Consider the following 18,466-nt stretch of genomic DNA (forward strand, 5'->3'; position numbering starts at 1 on the left):
CTTGCCAAGAAGGCTCTCTCCATACCCTGGCCTCTTTCAGCTTTGCCGTAAAAAACTGCACCAGCGGTGAGGAATTCTCCAGCACAGGGCAGAGATTGTGAATATGTTAGCTCACCCCGAGCAGTGATTCATTATTGCCAAAGAAATAAAGTGGCTGGCACTTGTCACCCACCCCTGAGACTCCTTTCCTACCAGACAATATTTAAGAGTAAAACGTTCACCTCACTTATTTTCTGACAGTGAAGAATTACACATTTGACTACAGTTTTGCAACCTGGAGTCGCAAAGTTTCAGGGGTCTCCAAGATCCCTTTCTACTGAGCCACACAGCAGGAGAGGTAACATCACATTTTAGCTTACATTCCCCTTTGAGATACTACATTTCACCTTGCTCACACCTCTTTACAGGCCCTGTTCTCTTGTTTTCTTCTTGTGGCACAGGTAAAAATAAAGGTGTTGTTTTTTAATTATGGGTAGACCTACTTCCTGCTTGTTCTTGTTTCCTAAAAAAGGACAAGGTGTTATCACTTTACTCACTTGATGGCCATGTAATGTTTTAAAGCTTATTAGACTGTCTAACCTTGCTTTTCCATACCATTCCATTCCAGCCCATTCCATTCCATCCAGGGAAAAACATTATTTAGTAACATACTGTTGAATTGGCACTTGATTTATTGACCTTTACATTAAATGAAATACATTAAAAGAAAAAAATCTTACCATGTGTTTCTGACCCAGCCCATACTATTTAAGAGGCAAATCATAAATCCATGCTGATTATTCCAAATTATCTTCATGTTCTTCATGTATGTGAAAATGTTTTCCAGGATTAGTTGCCTTGAAGCATCCCTTCTCAGGGAGGAAGGTAACACTGATGGGCCTGTAGTTCTGTGGACTTTCCTTTTTGGCCATAAATGGGAATATTAAGTGGTGGTCAAACACTGGAATCGGTTGCACAGAGAGACTGTGTATTCTCCAACTGTGAAGATATTCAAAATCCATCTGGACACGGTCCTGGGCATCCTGCTCCACCTGATGCTGCTCAAAGAGGCAGGTAGGACTAGATGATATCCAGAGGTCAATTCCAACCTCAGTGATTCTGTGATTCAGCTTAAACAACCCCTTTAGTTTGTTGCAGTAGCTCTTGAATATAAATCTTATGTAACATTAAGTATAGATGTACTTCATTAATATTTTAGCAACTGCCCTCGTTATCATGTAAATATGAAACATAGAAACACAATGAATTGTTACTGCATAAACATGAGTCATAAACACAACAAATTAAGCCTGGAAGAATGAGCATTAAAAGCATTCAGTGTCTTCTCAGCTGTATTTCTGGGTTTATGACATTCCATCCAGTGCATGGCTTTACCTCACCATTACTCCAAGGAGATTCCAGATGAAAGACATAACAAGACCCAAAAGAGACACATAAAAAAAGCATAAGACATCAATGCAACTGGATGGTACCTGCATACCAGCAGCTTATTACTTGTGGACTGTTCTCATGGGCATCTTGATGGAGGTGTGCAAGGAGCTCATCTGCGTCACAGTGGCAGAATGAAAGTACCAAGAGGCTCGTTTGAAAATTTAGCAGCCAGTCTTCAACATCTCAGCGGTGAATGAAGGATGAGGAAGGGAAAGGAAAAAATTTCCTTTCAAAGAGAAGCTGAGGCAGCTTATACTAGTCAATGCTTAGCACAGCACTTCCCAGCACGGGCTGTAATCTGCCACTGTGCTGTAGTGAGTACAATTGCTGGATCACAGTTCACCATTGCTTCTTGCAGTGAGTCACTGCCCAGTCCCAGAAGTAAAGCTCTTCTGCCCAGTGCACAGCATACTTAAGAGGCCACTGAGAAAAGATCCTTTCTGAGGCAGCTGCAAACCTCCTGCTGCAATAGCCTGCTGCTTTTCACAATGATGAACCTTGTTTCTAAAAGAACCAACCTCTTCTCCTGCCTATCTTCATCCAGCTAAAATGCATTCATTAATGTATGTATTTATTAATATCCTCATTGACTCCTGTCTCCCCAACTTGCATCTCTTCTCTGTTTGTTAACCCTTTACACACTGCCAAAAGGGATAGCTCTCTAGAGCAGCTGTCTTTGTTTATCTGATAAGAGTACTTACCACTCAGTACTAGGGGATTTAATCTCTTTTTTGAACCTTTCAATAATATTTATGCTGTTTTTATCACTACCAAGAGTGTCAAAAAAGGTTCTTTTTAATAACATGTACTTTCCTGTAGAGTGGCTCTTATGAAATACGTCCTTGTCATTTTCTTGCGACTGTCCAGCAGGAGAAGCCAGACAGGTTAATTATTATCATTTATTTGCACAGGAAAGATCATAAAAGTTGTCTGCAGCAGAAAGCACACACTCCCTGTTGCCAGAAAGCAGATGCTGCATGAATAGAGGCAGAAGAAGCCACTTGCTCACCTTGCTGTGACGCTTCTGCCTTCAGGCTAGAAACACCACTTCTAGGAATCAGAAGGAGATTTAGTCATATTGCCTTGTTCTTTCCTTCCCCACTCTGGTGCATCAGCTAAAGAGGGTGCTAATTTTGGGCAGTAACTGAATTTTGCAATCTGATCTTTTATTCAAGGGTAGGACAGGTCATCAAACCCATGTAAGCCACAGCAAAACAAGCCTCAGGAAGAGCAGATGGCATAAGACAGCAAGATAAAAGCTCTGAACATAGTCCCAGCCTTCAAAGCTACTGGGCATCCTTATCCTTTAATAAATCTTTAACTCAAACCATGCACTGCATTTGCACTTTGTAAACATTTAACTTTCAGGTCAAAGAGAATGTAGATGTGTGTGGGTTAATCACTCACTATTTCACTTCATGCTCCTCACAGTCAGAAGTATGACCGAATTTCTAGTTGGTTTGCCCACATAGCACAGACTTCATTTGGTTGATCTAGTCAAGAACAAGCATGTGTTTTTATTTATGAGCTTGTCTTGTATTCAACATCTTTTTCAGAGAAGTCTGTGCTGGTATGCTGAGAATGAATTTTCCTGTGCAATTTCAAGAGGTATGGAATCAGAATTTCTGTGCATTGATAAGCCCAAGGGGCACAAGCTGTATCTCGGTGATATAATGCCAAAGCAGGAAAAAGAAAACACATTTCTGTAGTTAATGGTATTTGCAGCAGGGGTTGGCTAAGCAGATAACTGCCAAGGCTAGATTTCACAGTCTCTTTGCTGCCATAGGTAGCTCTGATCACCTAAACCACCTTCCTTACAAGTATGCTGGGGGACTTTACCTCAAAGCTGTGCTAAGGCACGTCTTTCAGAATGCTACTAATGCTACCCTGAAAAGCCCCAAACATTGACAAATCTGCTTTTATCCATTAACTGTTCCAGGCATCATCACTCTCAGTGTTGGGGAACTACATCTAATTTAAAGGTCCATTTAGACTTAGGTCCTGAGAATCACTGTTTATTGCAGCTTTGCCTGCACAACTGGAAAGCCCTTACACTGCTCACATATCCACAATTAGCGATGAAGATTCTTCTTAACTTCTGCACTGCGTTCTCATGTACGAAAAAGAAACATGTTTTCCCTACTTACTGATCAGATGTTAGAATAAACCCACAGTAGCACAAGTGGATAATACTAAGAACAATACTTTTGGCTACATGTCGCAGGCCCTCACCAGGAAGGAGAGCTTTGCTATTGATTGGACATTTGAAATTAAAGAAAATTGGGACTGGTTTTATTCTCTTTCCCCTCTTCCACGTGATACCTGTGTGTTCTTTTCCAGAACCAGTGTGTGTCTGAGGACCTAACACACAGTGCTGCAGCGAAGCACACCCTAAGGAAAGCTTTACCTCTGCGCACTTTCTGGTAACTTGCCAGCCGGTGATGGGTTCATCAATAATGATAATGGCTTTTTGTCAAAGGAAACTAGTGCACTAAGTCACAGACTTGCTCAACCCTATAAAGGAATCAAAGTAACCAGCATCCTCATAACAGAAGTAAGACAGGAACATGACTTCTAATAGGAAGAGCTGACTAAGAAAAGAAATAGAAGGATTAAGCTCCCTTTGCTGAAAAGCAGAAGCAGGTTTTCGATCACTGAAAACTGTCACCTTGTTATCCACCGAGAAATAAGAATTCAAGCCCTGACTTCACCATACCTGACCGATATTGACTGCAGGCTACGACATAGCAGTTCATATCTCATTTGTGACAAATGGAGCATACTGCAGTTGCCTCTGAAAATATAATCAATAATGAAAATTTGTATTAAGGTTGCACCCAAAACCCCATTACTGGATAGGTTTCATATCCTTAAAAAGCCAGCGGCACCTTTGCTAAAGATTGTTGCAAGGAGCATGTAATCCTGCTGCTACGAGAACAAAAATGTATTACTCAGGAATGTACGGTTACTGTACACATAGGTTTCCTTTTTTCTGCATGGAAATCAAGAGGGGCAGATCTAGTGGATTTTCAGTATTTAGGACATATTCGTGCTTCTCACTATGCCCCCAGTCATCAAAGTGGTCATAGATCAACCAGAAAGCTCTGCTGAGCCCCTTGGGAAGAGTGGAGGCTCGTTGTTTATTTACTCTGCATCTCACCTGTGTGTGCAGGGGAGGTCTAACACATCTCACATGTACCTGCATGAGCCACCTTCACTGACACCTCTGGTGCATATGTCCACCTGGGAAATAACACGGAGAGGTCAAATATATTGAATTTAAAGGGACTGAGTAACAATGTTTTGATGTGAAATGTGTGTGCCTGTGATAGACACCAAAGACAGACATAAGGAGAGATGTAGGAAAACAGAGAGACAGAGACTTTAGGTGGTACAGCAAGAGAGACAAAGCATGGCAGAGAAACAGAGAAAAACAGGAAGAAAGGGGAAACCAGAGGGCAGAATAAGTGTGACACAGGAAAGTCTGGTGTCACAGCCCCAGATTTGGAGGTGAACCTTTTTTGGGCAGCTGACACAGGTAAGGTGCAAAAAGGAATCTAACTAAGTCTGGCTGCTCACACACTTCTGGTTCTGACAAGGAGCTAGGACTTCCTTCCTGTAAAAATAAATATAACATCAGTATGCCTGACTCCAATACACATCACCTTGTCCCGAAAGGAAAAAATATACCTACGTGTAGTTACCTGCCGAGATCTAAACAAATAAAATACTTAATCTGTACTAGAGGCCTATTTTAAAACCTACAAACAGGTGAGCTGCAACCAGGGCTTTACCCACTCTACAGCATGCTGAGCTATATTACTTTCCTATTACTTGAAGAGGGCTACTTTGGAAAGCCCCTGCCTCCAAATCAAAGACCTGTGCAACCATCTCTTAATGCAACCTCTTACACTACATGGCCTCCCTTCCTCTGCAACACTTCCAATTCCCCTAAAGAAGCCACAGGGTGAAGGAGGAAATTGTGCTAGCTTGCTTGTTCTGCTCTGCAATTCCTTAGGAACCTGAGAGAGCTCAGATCTGGTTACCCTAGGACAGCACTTGACCTTGAAAACATAATTCCAGCTTTCGTTGTCAAAGGATCGCAGAGAGACACTGGTGCTGTCATGAGCTGCATGGCTCAGACATAGGTTATTTACTATTAATATTTCGGTACCCTATTTTTTCTGGTTGTAAACTAAATGTAAACTAAGAACCCATTTCATACAGGCATCTCAAAACTTACTCCACTCATGTTTACAAATGCGCCAAGACCTTTCTGGGAAATGGCCTAAGGAAAAGCAAAGTATCCATATTTTTAATAAGTTTGACTGGTGCACCTAGCTGTCACTTTTGTGCCTGATTAGTGGCAATAGGCAGTGTTCCATTTATTTCCTAGCAGCTGCTAGAAGAGCTGCAGGCAGAGGTAATCTGGAGTCTGCAGAACTCTGCTCCCTGCCAATTTCACACCAGCATTTTACTTTCGTCTATCCCCATTTATTATTAATCTCTATTTATATCTAACTCCAGCTCTTAGTTAGCCTTTGCCAGAGGCTTAACCATTAGAGGTGACTGTGAGGAAGGAGCTGAAAGAAGAAACTGAATAAATCAGGCTTTTACTACTCCACATAATTCTGGGGAGGTGAGAAACCATGCAAAGCTTGGGCTATTTAGGAAGACAACAGCTTGCACAACAGATCAGACCAGGTAAAGTCTCCTTTATCCTTAGTGCTAAATATGTAAAGGAAACATCTGTATTGCAGAACTTTCCTTCTAATCATGTTCAGTACCTACTTTTTACACAGCTTTATATCGCTTCTAAATGTCCATCCATTCTAATTCAGAGGATGTTCTTACATTTCATGTTTTCTGAATCCACTTAGCCCTCAGGCTCAGTAAGACCATGTCACATTTATTTCAAATAAGCATTGTATAAAAACATACCTTTCCCATCAGTTTTCAAAGCACTGCCTTTTAATTTAATGTAAAGAACAAGACCACAGTCAATCATGAAAAGACAAAAACTTGATTCACTTTGCCCTCTCCAAGTAAACAATTTTAATTTAAGCAGCAGAATTAACACCACTTCCTTTCTGCTAACGATTTTCTTTTTTTAATGCTTCAAACCTTTTCTTCATATATTGCCTTTCTTTTTTCCCTTTTGAATAGGATGAACAGTGTGTTCCAGGTGAGACAACACCATTCCTATAATGAAGGCATTTGATTAGTTTCCAGACCGTTCCTTACCCATCCTTACATTTTGTTCACTTTACAGGAAATGTGAAGCCCACTCAGTGTCACCTTTCCTTTAGAGGTAAAATGAATGCAATTCATTGCAAAGACTGACCGTAAGTTTTCCAAAATGGAGAGAAAGATGTCACACAGATGTGCTGTGTATAAAGTTTCCCACAGCAGTGAGAGACATTCAACTTATTGCACACTTTCCCCAGTTGTTCCCATATATCCGGACAGCCTGCAATCCTAAGAAAGACTCTAGGCTTCAGATTAGGCTTCTGGCAATCCTTCCCCAAGTCTTTTCCAACAATAGTAGCTTCAGCAGGCTAGCCAGTTGTCATATTTACTCTGTTTGACATAAGCATTATTGTCTTTGAGCATCCAATTGGAATAGGAATGTCATTAGGAACTCAGAGAAGTCATCTTCCACTTCTTCAGTGTTCAGTCATAATGAAGGCTCTTCAGTGTTCCTCCTCCAAACCTTTTCCTTTCAGAGAAGCCAGGAATCTAGAGACAGGGAAGATAAGTTGCCATGTCAGAATCAGCATGAGCTCTCTTTAGCCCACACTTGAGTGCCTGTTACCAAGCCAACTGCAATATCCTCTTCCACACCATCTCCAGCGTCAGGACTACAATGCTTCAGCTTGCTGCTAGAGGAGCACCATTAATTAAACACTGCAGAACTTGAGTATGGCTCATTTGTTCTATGGTGTTCCTTAAGGCTTTTTTGGCAAGGGTTACACAAAAGCCTTAATTTCTCAGGCAAATCCTAAACTAATTAATTACAGATTTCAAAGGCTGTATTTCCCCCCAGATTCAAATGCACACAAGAATTTTTCCTCCATTCATTTTTAAAACTATCAAACAGTATAATCGAGTCCTATTAAAGAGCTGTCTAGGCTTTATGCCTTCAAACCTGGGACAGCAGCACTTCACTGGCAGTTGAAAGCAGTTTTATCAATTGCCGAAAGCTTTAAGAAAACTGTTGGAATAGAAGTGGCTGCAACAATACAAAGGATTAGGACTCCTGCTTTTGCAGCCAATCTGTAGATACCGCTTACACTGTGACAATGGATGTTGACAAAGAAAATCTCCTTGAAATCATCAGAGGCTTCTCTGGTTTAACAGTATTTCAGATGGATTTTCAATCCAATGCATCCATGAATCCCCAAAAGAAAGTGATGCGCTGCCTTCTTATACTGCATAAGGTATCTGCCCTATTGGCATCATAAAACTGATTACAGTCCAGAGTAACTTTTAGCTTACTAACTACACACAAGCAGAAAGAGCAGACCCAGTAAACACATCCTCCCAAAGCAATTCTACACTTTCATAGGAAATAGAGTATATTAAAATGGAAGGTGTCAGCCAAGCACTACAAATCATGCCAGGAGAACATCGGCATGTATAGGTGGTATGGGACAAAAACGTATTTTACAATCCAAAGTAGACTGCTCAGGTTACACGCTTCATTGATAAACTCCAAAAGCTAAAGAGCTTTCCCAAAATAAAAGTCCACTAAGAACTCCACAAATTAATTTGCTTGGGGTTTTCAGGCCCAAAACTCAAACACATATGCCAAGTATTCACTGAAGTACTGTTTTATTCATCTCTGAAAAGCAATCTCTAGAAGAAAAATCAAGCAGATTTTGCACTAAGGTTCATCTCAGGAAAACTGCTTTGGGAATTTAAAAAGGAAAATCATTACAACTAAAAATGGACCATAGGTAAAAAGTTATCTGCTTGAGCATTTTTTTAATATCAAAATCGCTAATTAAGAGCAACAATTATTTATTTATCAGAGATCTGATTGAAGTCATAGCTGCAAACAATTTTAAACTTATCCTTCTTTTCATCCTGAAGAAGTCTACAATAGAAATACCTCAAAACACGAATGATCGAAGCGACCTATTGTAGAAAACCCACAAACACATTGGTAAGAGTTACATTAAGTAGATAATTTCAAATAGTAACATTAAGAGGTTATATTCAAACCTCCATTTCCAACTTGGAATTTTCTCTTTAAATATAACTGTCCACTACTTAAGATTTGTTTTAAGCTTTTGAGCTCTTGTCAGTGAAGTAGATGAAAATAGTCATCAGCAGGCTGTAATCTTTGGCACACAGCCATAAGGAATATATAGTTAATCCTTGGCTAGCCACTAAATATGATCCAATAATAAAAGTAAAAAGTAAATTATGCATCAAAGACAACGAGCACACAAGCAGATTTCTGCATTAAGCTATTATCCTGAGCAAGTTTGAGCTGGCTTCCTGCCAAATCTCTAACACTCAGTGAAAGCCTTTTTCCTCTCTCCCCCTTTAGGCAAAGGGAAAAAAAAAACTATAGAAACTGAGAGAAATCAAAAGCAACCGAATTATTTAAAAAATATATATTTACATATATTACAGTTATATACAGGAAGGATATTATGCACAACTCCCAAGAAGGGGAAGAGGGGAAGGGAAAAATGGGAAAAAGGGACAAAAAGGGACAAAAAAGGAGAAAACAAAATACGCACAATCAAAAAACCTGTTAACCAGCAAAATAAAGAACTGGCAAAATCTCACCATTTCCCTTGAGAAAAGCAGGACAGCCAGACCCAGCCCAGCACTCTCCCCTCACACATGACAGACAACAGCAGTCGCCGCAGGCCTCAGCTCCAGATAAGCAAGACCAACACAGGGACCTACCGTTCCCAAACCCCGCCGGAAGAGAAGAGAGGTCGGTCTCTCTGACCGGCTTATTTATACCTCAGTTTATGTAAAGGAATAGCATGGAATATGCTTCCTTGGTCACTTCCCTAATTCCTTCCTGGTTACAAGCTGGTCTTCAGGAAGGCCTAGACTGAAACTATCCCAATCCCCATGAAAGGGAAACTTCCTTTCACTAGAATGTGGAGAGGAGAGGAGAGGGGAGGGAAAAAAGACATCATGCTGAACTGAAAGAGGCAAGAGCAAGTTTATTTTTAAAAGGCACTAAAAATTGCTTAAAGAAAGGAAGCATTTTGTAATTTGTGACTATTTTTTCCCTGCTCTCCCTAAGGGGCTTTCAGCACAGCTAGCTCTAATGATACATTTGACTGTATTTTAGTGATGCTATTCATGATAATTTGCAAGTACCTGACAGATATGGCAAGTGTAACCTCGCTACTCTCTGTGGGGAGGTGAGGGACACGAAAAGTTGAAGTGGCTTGCCCAAACCAGAAGTCATTTTGCTAGTTCTTCACCAACTGTGCTGAAAACACTAAATTCAGTCATTTAGGAATTAATTACACGCCAGTATCATACTCCCATTTTTCTTGTGGCTCCTCTGGGTCTGTGAAAACTACCTGTGCAAGATAAAATACTAGTTCCAGCTGTGCAAAACCAAGCCTTTTCATTGACCTTCCAGATAGCATTTCTGGCCTAAATCTGCAACCAAGAAGCTGACAGAGCTGATAGAAATCACATTTGCCCATTTCACCTCACTCCTGCAACTTTTACTATGTTAGCATACTTTAGTATTTCACTGCCGATCACACTACAAATACTTAAGCTGACAAAAGTTGGCCATTCTTCTGTCTATCCAAACCAGCTGTGCTCTCACAGATACAAGAACTCAACCACCAGCACAGATTATCACTTAAGTTGTATGAAGCCCATGTTTTAAAGAGGATTGTGTCAGCAGTTCACATTACACAGGAAGAAATGAAACAAAAAAGGAGGAAAAATGACAAACCTGATTGCCATCTCTTAAGAAGTATCTCTTCTCTATGACCTGGGAACAACAGAGAATGATCTTAGCTTGCACAGCGCATGCGTAACCTCAGATTCCAACAAATACTTCACGTGTGAGCACTGAAACTCATGGCTAACTTGGACAAGGTCTGAACCCACATTCCCTGGTCCAGGCCTATTGCTTTAAGTGCAATGCTCTAGTACACATAGGAGTTGCCACCTCCAGCCATTCTTAGAAAGGCTGTGTTATCCTCAACTTCCACATACCTGATTTAGTTAGCCCTCCTGGATAATGGAGGCGATGGTTTGGGTGTCTCCTGCATCAAAGTCATTCCTCCCATTCCCTCTCCGCAGGTGCAGTGGTTCCACTACTACACAGTAGCTCCACTATGTTATGTCCAGGGGATGCTTAACCAGAGCATTCTTTTTCATTTTCACAATGGACCTTGACGGTCTCTTTTTCAGGAAGGGAGAGTAATATGACAAATTTCTTAATTCCTAAAGGTTGCTTTAACCAGGATCAACAGAGCTAACCATAGTCTTGTAACTACCCACATTAGCGCCTCAGAACGCTGCAACCCCTCTGGCCTGCCAGACAACTTCAAAAGCATATGCTGAGTGTCTTTGCACACTTGTGAGTTCTTTTTCACTGCTCTGTACAGATCAAGAATCAAATCTTCAAGCAGATCAGCTATTTTCTGGAGGGTTCCAAAAGCAGGCCAGTCTTTGGCCTCCCCATACCTGGCTTGAACCAACTCAAAAAGTGGAATGTGAAAGGAGCAGCTAACTGTTGTTCATGTTCCAATCACAGACAGTGTTTTATACACACAACAATAAAACATCATTTAATCAACTTACCTTATCAAAAAACCTGCTTAGTTTGACAGCATTGGATGAACCTGCAGCCAGGTAACGAGGATTGGTGCAATCCTAGAACACATAGAAGACAACAACAAACCAAGCACACAAAAATCAACACAAGGAAGCCACACACCCTTTCCCCTGACACAGGCTGTCAGCTATGGCAAACAGTGTATCTGCTGATTTCTGCTCTGCAGTTACTAGAGAGAAAAGGCCAACTTCTGTTCTGTGAATCAACTGCAGAATCTAAGTAACCCCCTATGTGCTCCACATCCTCCTGCCATCACCAGCTATTCAGTCAGATAATGATTTGTACAGGCTACACATGAGATCCTGTGTGTGTGTATACAAGCATTCACACAACACGTGTATTTTTACACCCATATATCCATATAAAGTGATCTTGGTGTTTCATTCAAAAGCAGCCTGTGTCAGAACTATGAACAGGAAAAAGAAAATTTAACTCCAAACCATCAATTCTAAAGCTTCAGTGACCTTATTTAACACCCATTACACCTCCCTGTAGTGAAACAAAGATGGTTGTTTCACCAAGCAAGGGGTACAGCCAAACAAAATGTGCATGCCTCTGGCACTACTGAAAAAATCTCCAGAAGCCCAATTTTTGTCACAACATCTTTACTTACTAAAAATTGGACGCGCTCCCATATAAAAGAAAAACAACACTGGTGACAAAGATACTAACCAAATTTATCTCTTCAGCATTGAAATCCTCAGCCAAGAAAGCTGTTCTGGTCAAAACTTCATTCCGCTTAGTTTCTGGGATCTGATCCAGCTTAGTTCCTATTACCAGCAGTGGAATCTGGTTATCAGCAAACTGTTCACGGTCATAGTCACTGATGAGGGAAACAAATACAATCCTGAGTAAGGTGATGGCCATGTAAGTGGGCACAGGGGCACTCTCAGCTCCCCTGTCCCTTTCAAAAAATGGTCATTTAATTATTAGGGGTCATGATTTATTTAAGTGAGAATGGGCTGTACCTGTTAATTAAGGAAGGGCTTCTGCATCTAAGTCACTACCCAGGAATTGAAAGGAAACAGAAAAGAAACCACCCGAGCTGGATTTCTTCTCAGCACAGATGAACCACAGAAGAAATGCTAACACGGGCAGAAAAGGAACTCCAGTGTTGTACCGAGCGCATGCAGACACCAGGGACAGATCAGGGAGCTGGCATCTCTGAACAGCTAAAGTTCCTACATACATATACTTTTAAAGGAGGGACAATGAAATAAATTGCACCTGTGAAACACTACCCCTTTCCATGTGTGATCAAAGAGGGTTGCAACAAAAATTGCATGGTGTCAAGTTATAAATTCGTCTATATTCAAGTAAAGGTAGCCACTATAAGCTGAATTCCAACAAGCTTTGATTCAGATATGAATAACGATCAAAGATAGCCTTTATAAAATAAATAACATTGCAATTAAATGTCATCACAAATCCATGTTTCAATCATTCTCCGCAGCTAGGATAATCACTTGTCTTTCATTTTTACCTAAACCAAGCTTTCTAGAAAGTAATTTTACAACCAACAGCAACAACTCGACCAAGGAATTGCTAGTGGCAGAGCATCTGTCCTTGACAGAAGCTAAGCTTTAGAAAATTAAAACAATTGTGAAGAACCTGTCTGTGGAAAAAGTGGAGAATTTTGCGGTTTATACAATGCAAATCCCCTTTCTCAGCTTCCATGTTTCTACAGAAACACCTGTGTACCAGCACAGGCAGATAAACAATTAATATTTTTCCCACGAAAAGCTACTCCTTATTATTGCCTTCCTGCTCACGTGTGAGGTTTATTGATGACAAACGTGTAACAGGAGCACAGTGGTGCAGGAGGAAATACTTGACAAGATGTTGGAAAGCTAATTATGAACATGCTTATTGAGCAGTTTTTTAAGCTCTTTCAGCCACACTCCTGAAAAAATTCCCCCATCACCGAAACCAAAGATTTATGACGTGAACTTCCTCAGCCTTGGTACATGAAAGGAAAGCCTTTTGGAACACACATGTCATCCCATGACATTTCCTGTATAAGGACACAACTCAGTACAGACAAAGCCTTCAGGTATCAAGGACTGAACCCACTTTGTCACAGAGGCCTGAAGCAAATGAAGGATGCAGTAAAAATCTCTTCCCTTAAAGCAAGGTCTCTGCTACACAGTTTGGGAATCTACTGCCAGAATGGCCTGATTAGCAGTACAGAACACAAAGAACAGCAACTTTCTTTGATATTCCCAATTTTTTCCTTCCTTTCTTAGAAGTCTAGCCACATCTAGTTTCATGTGGACTCCAAGTAGCCTGAGTGATGAACAAAGACTTCCATAACAGCTTAGAATTACCGTGTCTTAAGTCTGTACATATGTTTTACACTCACCCATTCGTCACAAGAACTCCTGTTGGAGCAACATCTCTGTTGAGTGCTTCCAAAGTCCAGCGATACAAATTCTGGGATGATTTCTTGTTGGTTAAGTCATGCACTAAAATTATCCCTAGGGTGAACGAAAAGACAGCAAGATGCTATTTAATGATACATATTTTTTTCTTATCTTACCAAAATGACATCTGCAGGTTCCCAGATAACTGAGAAGGAAGAAAGGGATGCATAACCAGTTCAGTTACAGTGAATGGGTAAGGCTGAAAATATCAGGATGCAACAGGTTTTTTAAAGCTGCTTATCAGGAATTGGATAAGAGCTAAGAGAAAAATCTCATGAAAGGAGGAAACAAGCAGCCACCTCAGGGTTTAATCCACAAAAGGCTTGCAGGCATTTCCTAATTCTGCTCTATTTCTAATGATACTGAAATTCTGTATTACTGCAGCAGAGAATTTAGCCTTTCCCTGTTTTACCTAACTGGTAAACATAATTATCTTTTTGTCACACCATCTGAGAAGTCTAAAGGCTTTTTCGTTGTTTCAAAGAGTTTAGAGAGCACTGTTGCTTTCCTGCATTTTCAAGAATTAATGTTACATTCTTGGGGAGGTATCCAAAGGGGAAACAGACACTGATAAACTTTCACAGTTCACCAAAATTATAGTTCAGATGCATAAGTTCACGATTTCATGTCCTACTGGGCTGCTTTAGGATATTTCCTGATAGAAACATGAATTAATAAGATTTCTTGTATTCAAGATTAAGCTACTAGCATTTTTCATTACTATGAGCCTTCAAAATGTAAACTCTGAGATACAGCCAAACTTCCTAGCTGTGCTATTAACAGACACCCACTTCTGATAACCACAGTTCCTAACTCAATTACCAACTACTGCTAGCAAACTTCTTCTATTTATTCACACCTTCTGCAATATGTGGATGTTCCCACTTCCTCCAGACTTCAAACTATGATTAATTCAAGGACAAAACGGAATTCTACCCTTATCTGCATCGGGATTCATTCTCAAAACACTTCGCAGCCTACAGGTGGAAAAAACTTAGTAATTTAACCTTTTACCTGAACTCCCAAAGGTGCCACCCACTGTACACCTGATCAACAAACCACATTTCCATAAACATTTTCCACTACCCCACATGACCGTGCACAGACTCTCCTGTTAGAGCTCACAGCATATCACAGCCATAGCCCTATCTCAAAGCAATTATCTCAGTAACAACAGAAAAAAGCAATTCAGCTGCGTGTCCACTCCAGTGTAGGGAGAAAAAGCCTGACATAACATAACCTGGCCTACAGCAACAGATTCTGAGGCACCGCTGCATAACCTGTGAGAAACACCCTCCACCTCCAGACGCTCTCCCTCAGTTATGTTTTTGATTGGACAGTTCCCTTATCTGCATCACCTAAAACCTGTACAGTTGGTTGCACCAGCAGCAAAAGACTGCGTCAACATGCAAGAAGAGCAGGCAGGACCAATGACTACTCAAGGAAATGTTCCTCTCACATGAAAGCCTGCAAACCAGAGCCTTACTGCCTAGTCCCTGTCCTCAATTATCACAGTCCACACACCAGATGAAGGGCCAGCAAAACAGAAGATTCGTGGTCAATTCAAAACCAAACTGTTCCCAACCTTGTCAACAGCCCAAGAGCCTGCACAGGTGCTGCCACAACCAAACATTAACTGCCTTTCCGTCTCAGGTTTGCAGACCACTGTAAGCCCAGAAAGCACAAGCAGTCAGGCAGAAGGAACACATTCATCTTTTCTTCTTAAATCAAGTCAAACTGAGGCAATTTGTGAGACAAGCTCTAATGGAGAAATTAATCTAATGAAAGAAACAAGAGCCAAGGTTAACTACCAAAGTCAACACTTTTCATATGCGAGCTGCCTAATAATGTATTTTGGGCACTGGAGATAAATAACTCTTATTTTAATAATGTCATTAATTATAATTCAGTTCAGGATTTCATTTCCTAATGGGCTGTTCCAGGATATTTCCAAGTCTGACCCACACTCACTGGCATACCGTGGATTTGGTGTCAAAAATAAATCCATTTTTTCATATACCAAAGACTCTTCCTTTGAGGGCACAATTGAACTCAAGACTTATTTACAGGGGGCCAGTTAACAATATAAGCAAGAGGTACCTACAAACAGTTTTCCTCACAGGGAAGGGAGAAGACAGAACTAGTTAATCACAGATCAAAAATATTTATTGTGTGGGTTAACATGTTACTGAAAGGCCTTCAAATTACTTGGAAGGAGAAAAGAGAAACAAACAGAGCATTTGAGACAAATTTTCAGAAGCAATTGTTAATCTGATATACATCTATCTGTAGTGAACTACCCTTGGACGACAAAAAAGGAACAACTGAAATACTGCACTGTTGTGTTCATAATCTTTTATTTGCTCGTATTAGTGGTAGAGATGAACTAATAGGACTTTAAGTCACTATCTCAACAGAAGGCATAAGATATTACTTTCTAAATATGCAGCAAGTTGCAAGATTCAATTCTCAAAAATAATCTAACTAAATGAACTATAATGCTAAACTAAATGAGCAGAGGCACGATGGTTATCAGCATATTGCAGTTTTATGGGAGACAGTTCAAATTTGCCAAGATAGGATGCAACTATCAAAGTTCATATAAAGTCAAATAATGATTTCTCTGCTGTAGGTTTTGCAACTGAACAGACAAGATAATATAAATCACATTTCTGCAGTATACCAGGCCTGGAAGCGTGAAGGTAACATTTATGTCTGCAAGTGTAGCTGGAAGAGACAGTACTGCACCTTTAAAGGCTCCCTGCTGTGCCAGCTACACAAACCTGAAGTGAAAGGCCATGAAGCTCATCTGCATAGCTTTGCCTAAAATATCTTTAGAGTTCAAAACAGAATCTATAAAATTCTGCCTATGAATGTTATCAGTTTTTTTTCTCCTGTATAAATCAGAAAAGAGAACAATATGGCCCTCAGCCAGACTACAAGGAACCCTGCCCCAGAACCAAGAGACGGCTCTTAACAGAAACAGTAATAAAATCAGATTTACACCAAGCAAACTCACCATTTAACAAGTTATAGAATACTGCTCGTGTGCTTTTCACACTAGTGGCACTACCCACTGAACCTCCAACATCCCACAGCTCAATGTAGTAAGTCTTCTCTTCTGGAGTCCCTTCTCTGTAGTCATGGATCTGATGAAAAATTCACATAATACATAACCACAGCACCAGCTCACAGGAGTTAATCCACACGACACTTACACATTCAGCTGGAAGGATTATTGCACTTGGATAGAAAATTGTAAAATCTCATGATGACACCATTTCAAACCTCTCAAGTGGAAGAGAGATGGAATGAGTCAAGCAGCAGCCACTGGATACTACAGCTCCTATAGGAGATGGAGCTTGGTGAGTAAGCAGTGATTATCCTTTCCATCTTAGTATGAACAAACCTAATGCTTCACGATGTGCTTGGAAAAAGCATGTTGCTAAAACAAATGAAAATTAAGGTCTTGACTTCTTACAGTTGTTAAAACCCACATTGTAGCACTGCAGGACTAGTAACACAGGCGACCATATTGGATTCCAATTGACCACATCTCTTTCCTCTCCAAATTCTCATTGACATCTCAACTGAATTAATCAACCAACAGCTTTTGCCCCTGATCTGCCTAGTAGTTTTGCTCCACAGTCAAACAGGAATGCTGCTTTCCAAATTTTGGAAATACATTCCTAATCTAGGGAAATGTGTTTCAAGGAGAATGCAGCAAACTGTGGCGAAGGAAAAAAGCATTTATCAATGTCCCATGAGGGCTGTAGGTTGAGCCAAAAAAGTGCTGGATGAATATCCTCATTCCTCCCATTGCAGGTCCTACAGTGAGGAGTCAGGGGGAGAAGCAACCCTTCGGTCACAGTCAGTGCCCACAACCTAAACCAGCAAACTGTTTTTCCCCAGTATGTTTAGCTGACCACGTGGCTATACACTGCCTGTTTCTCAGGGAAACGTGGTTGGAATTCTGTGCCTTTTGACTTAAACTGGCCCGCTGTGACTTGTAACTCGCCCGTGGCCACTGCAGCAGGGACAGGGGCTGAGTGACAAATACCTTGTGTGACTCTGACAACCTGGGAAGGTCAAAACTTGCTCACACAAGTGCTTGGCTCAAGTTGATGCTGTTTGCCTTGAAAGATTAAGTGCTCACCAAATCATATCATCAAAGCACACCTCTTTCTGTGGCGGTAAGTAATGAAAATAAAATAATAAAGTCAAGGCCCTTCTCTTCCCTTACACTGCGGGCTCAGGGGTACCCAGGGGCCGGGCACGTCACCTACTCGCACATCCACGGAGCAACCCACTGTCCAGGACGGGTTTCCCAGCACCTGGTTGTGGCACAACAGGTGAACGAGAGAAGATTTTCCGACACCTGCAAGGGCACAGAGAGAGAACAACTCCTGGGAGGCGGCGCCGGGGTTACAGGCAGCGGGGCCGGGACCTCCCGCGCTCAGCGCTGCTCCCGGCCCCTCAGCGGGTGACGGGGAAGCAGATGAGGGGCGGGTCCCCAGGAGCAGCCCCGGGCACACAGCCTGGGGACAGGGACTCACCGGAGTCGCCCAGCACCAGCACCTTGACCCTGTCCAGAGCCGCCATCTTTACCCTGCCCAGCAACAACTCCCGGAGACGGGGGGACCCGCCAATCGCAGCTGGCCGTTCTTCCGCTTCTCTCAGCCTATTGGCTGTCTCTCTAGCCGCTGGTGCGTCTGTCACTTCTGATTGGTTCAGCTCGCGCGGGGGCGGGAAGGCGAAGGGCTGTGCG

At 41.4% G+C, this 18,466-nt stretch overlaps 1 protein-coding gene across 1 annotated transcript; it reads right to left on the minus strand.

Moving 5' to 3' along the window:
- Nucleotides 1-6,320: 6,320 nt before the first annotated feature.
- On the minus strand, nt 6,321-18,355 carry RABL3 (RAB, member of RAS oncogene family like 3). Its single transcript, XM_027730372.2, has 8 exons — nt 18,255-18,355; nt 17,985-18,076; nt 16,718-16,847; nt 13,638-13,752; nt 11,948-12,098; nt 11,242-11,313; nt 10,385-10,423; nt 6,321-7,170 (listed from the first exon to the last, which is right to left on the minus strand). The coding sequence occupies exons 1-8, from the start codon at nt 18,298-18,300 to the stop codon at nt 7,105-7,107; spliced, it is 711 nt and encodes a 236-aa protein (XP_027586173.1). The 5' UTR covers nt 18,301-18,355; the 3' UTR covers nt 6,321-7,104.
- Between the last annotated feature and the right edge of the window lie 111 nt (nt 18,356-18,466).

This window comes from Pipra filicauda, unplaced genomic scaffold (assembly GCF_003945595.2).
Source record: "Pipra filicauda isolate LSUMZ 115617 unplaced genomic scaffold, ASM394559v2 scaffold69_size3009148_pilon, whole genome shotgun sequence".
NCBI classification, from domain to species: domain Eukaryota; kingdom Metazoa; phylum Chordata; class Aves; order Passeriformes; family Pipridae; genus Pipra; species Pipra filicauda.

Excerpts from the sequence above, each read along its gene's own strand:
- RABL3 (XM_027730372.2), bottom strand. The coding sequence starts at position 18,300 with ATGGCGGCTCTGGACAGGGTCAAGGTGCTGGTGCTGGGCGACTCCG. Across the intron at positions 13,753-16,717 it reads ATTCTATAACTTGTTAAATG|GGATAATTTTAGTGCATGAC; the intron begins GTGAGTTTGCTT and ends CGTTCACCCTAG. Across the intron at positions 12,099-13,637 it reads GGAGTTCTTGTGACGAATGG|TGACTATGACCGTGAACAGT; the intron begins GTGAGTGTAAAA and ends TTCCCTCATCAG.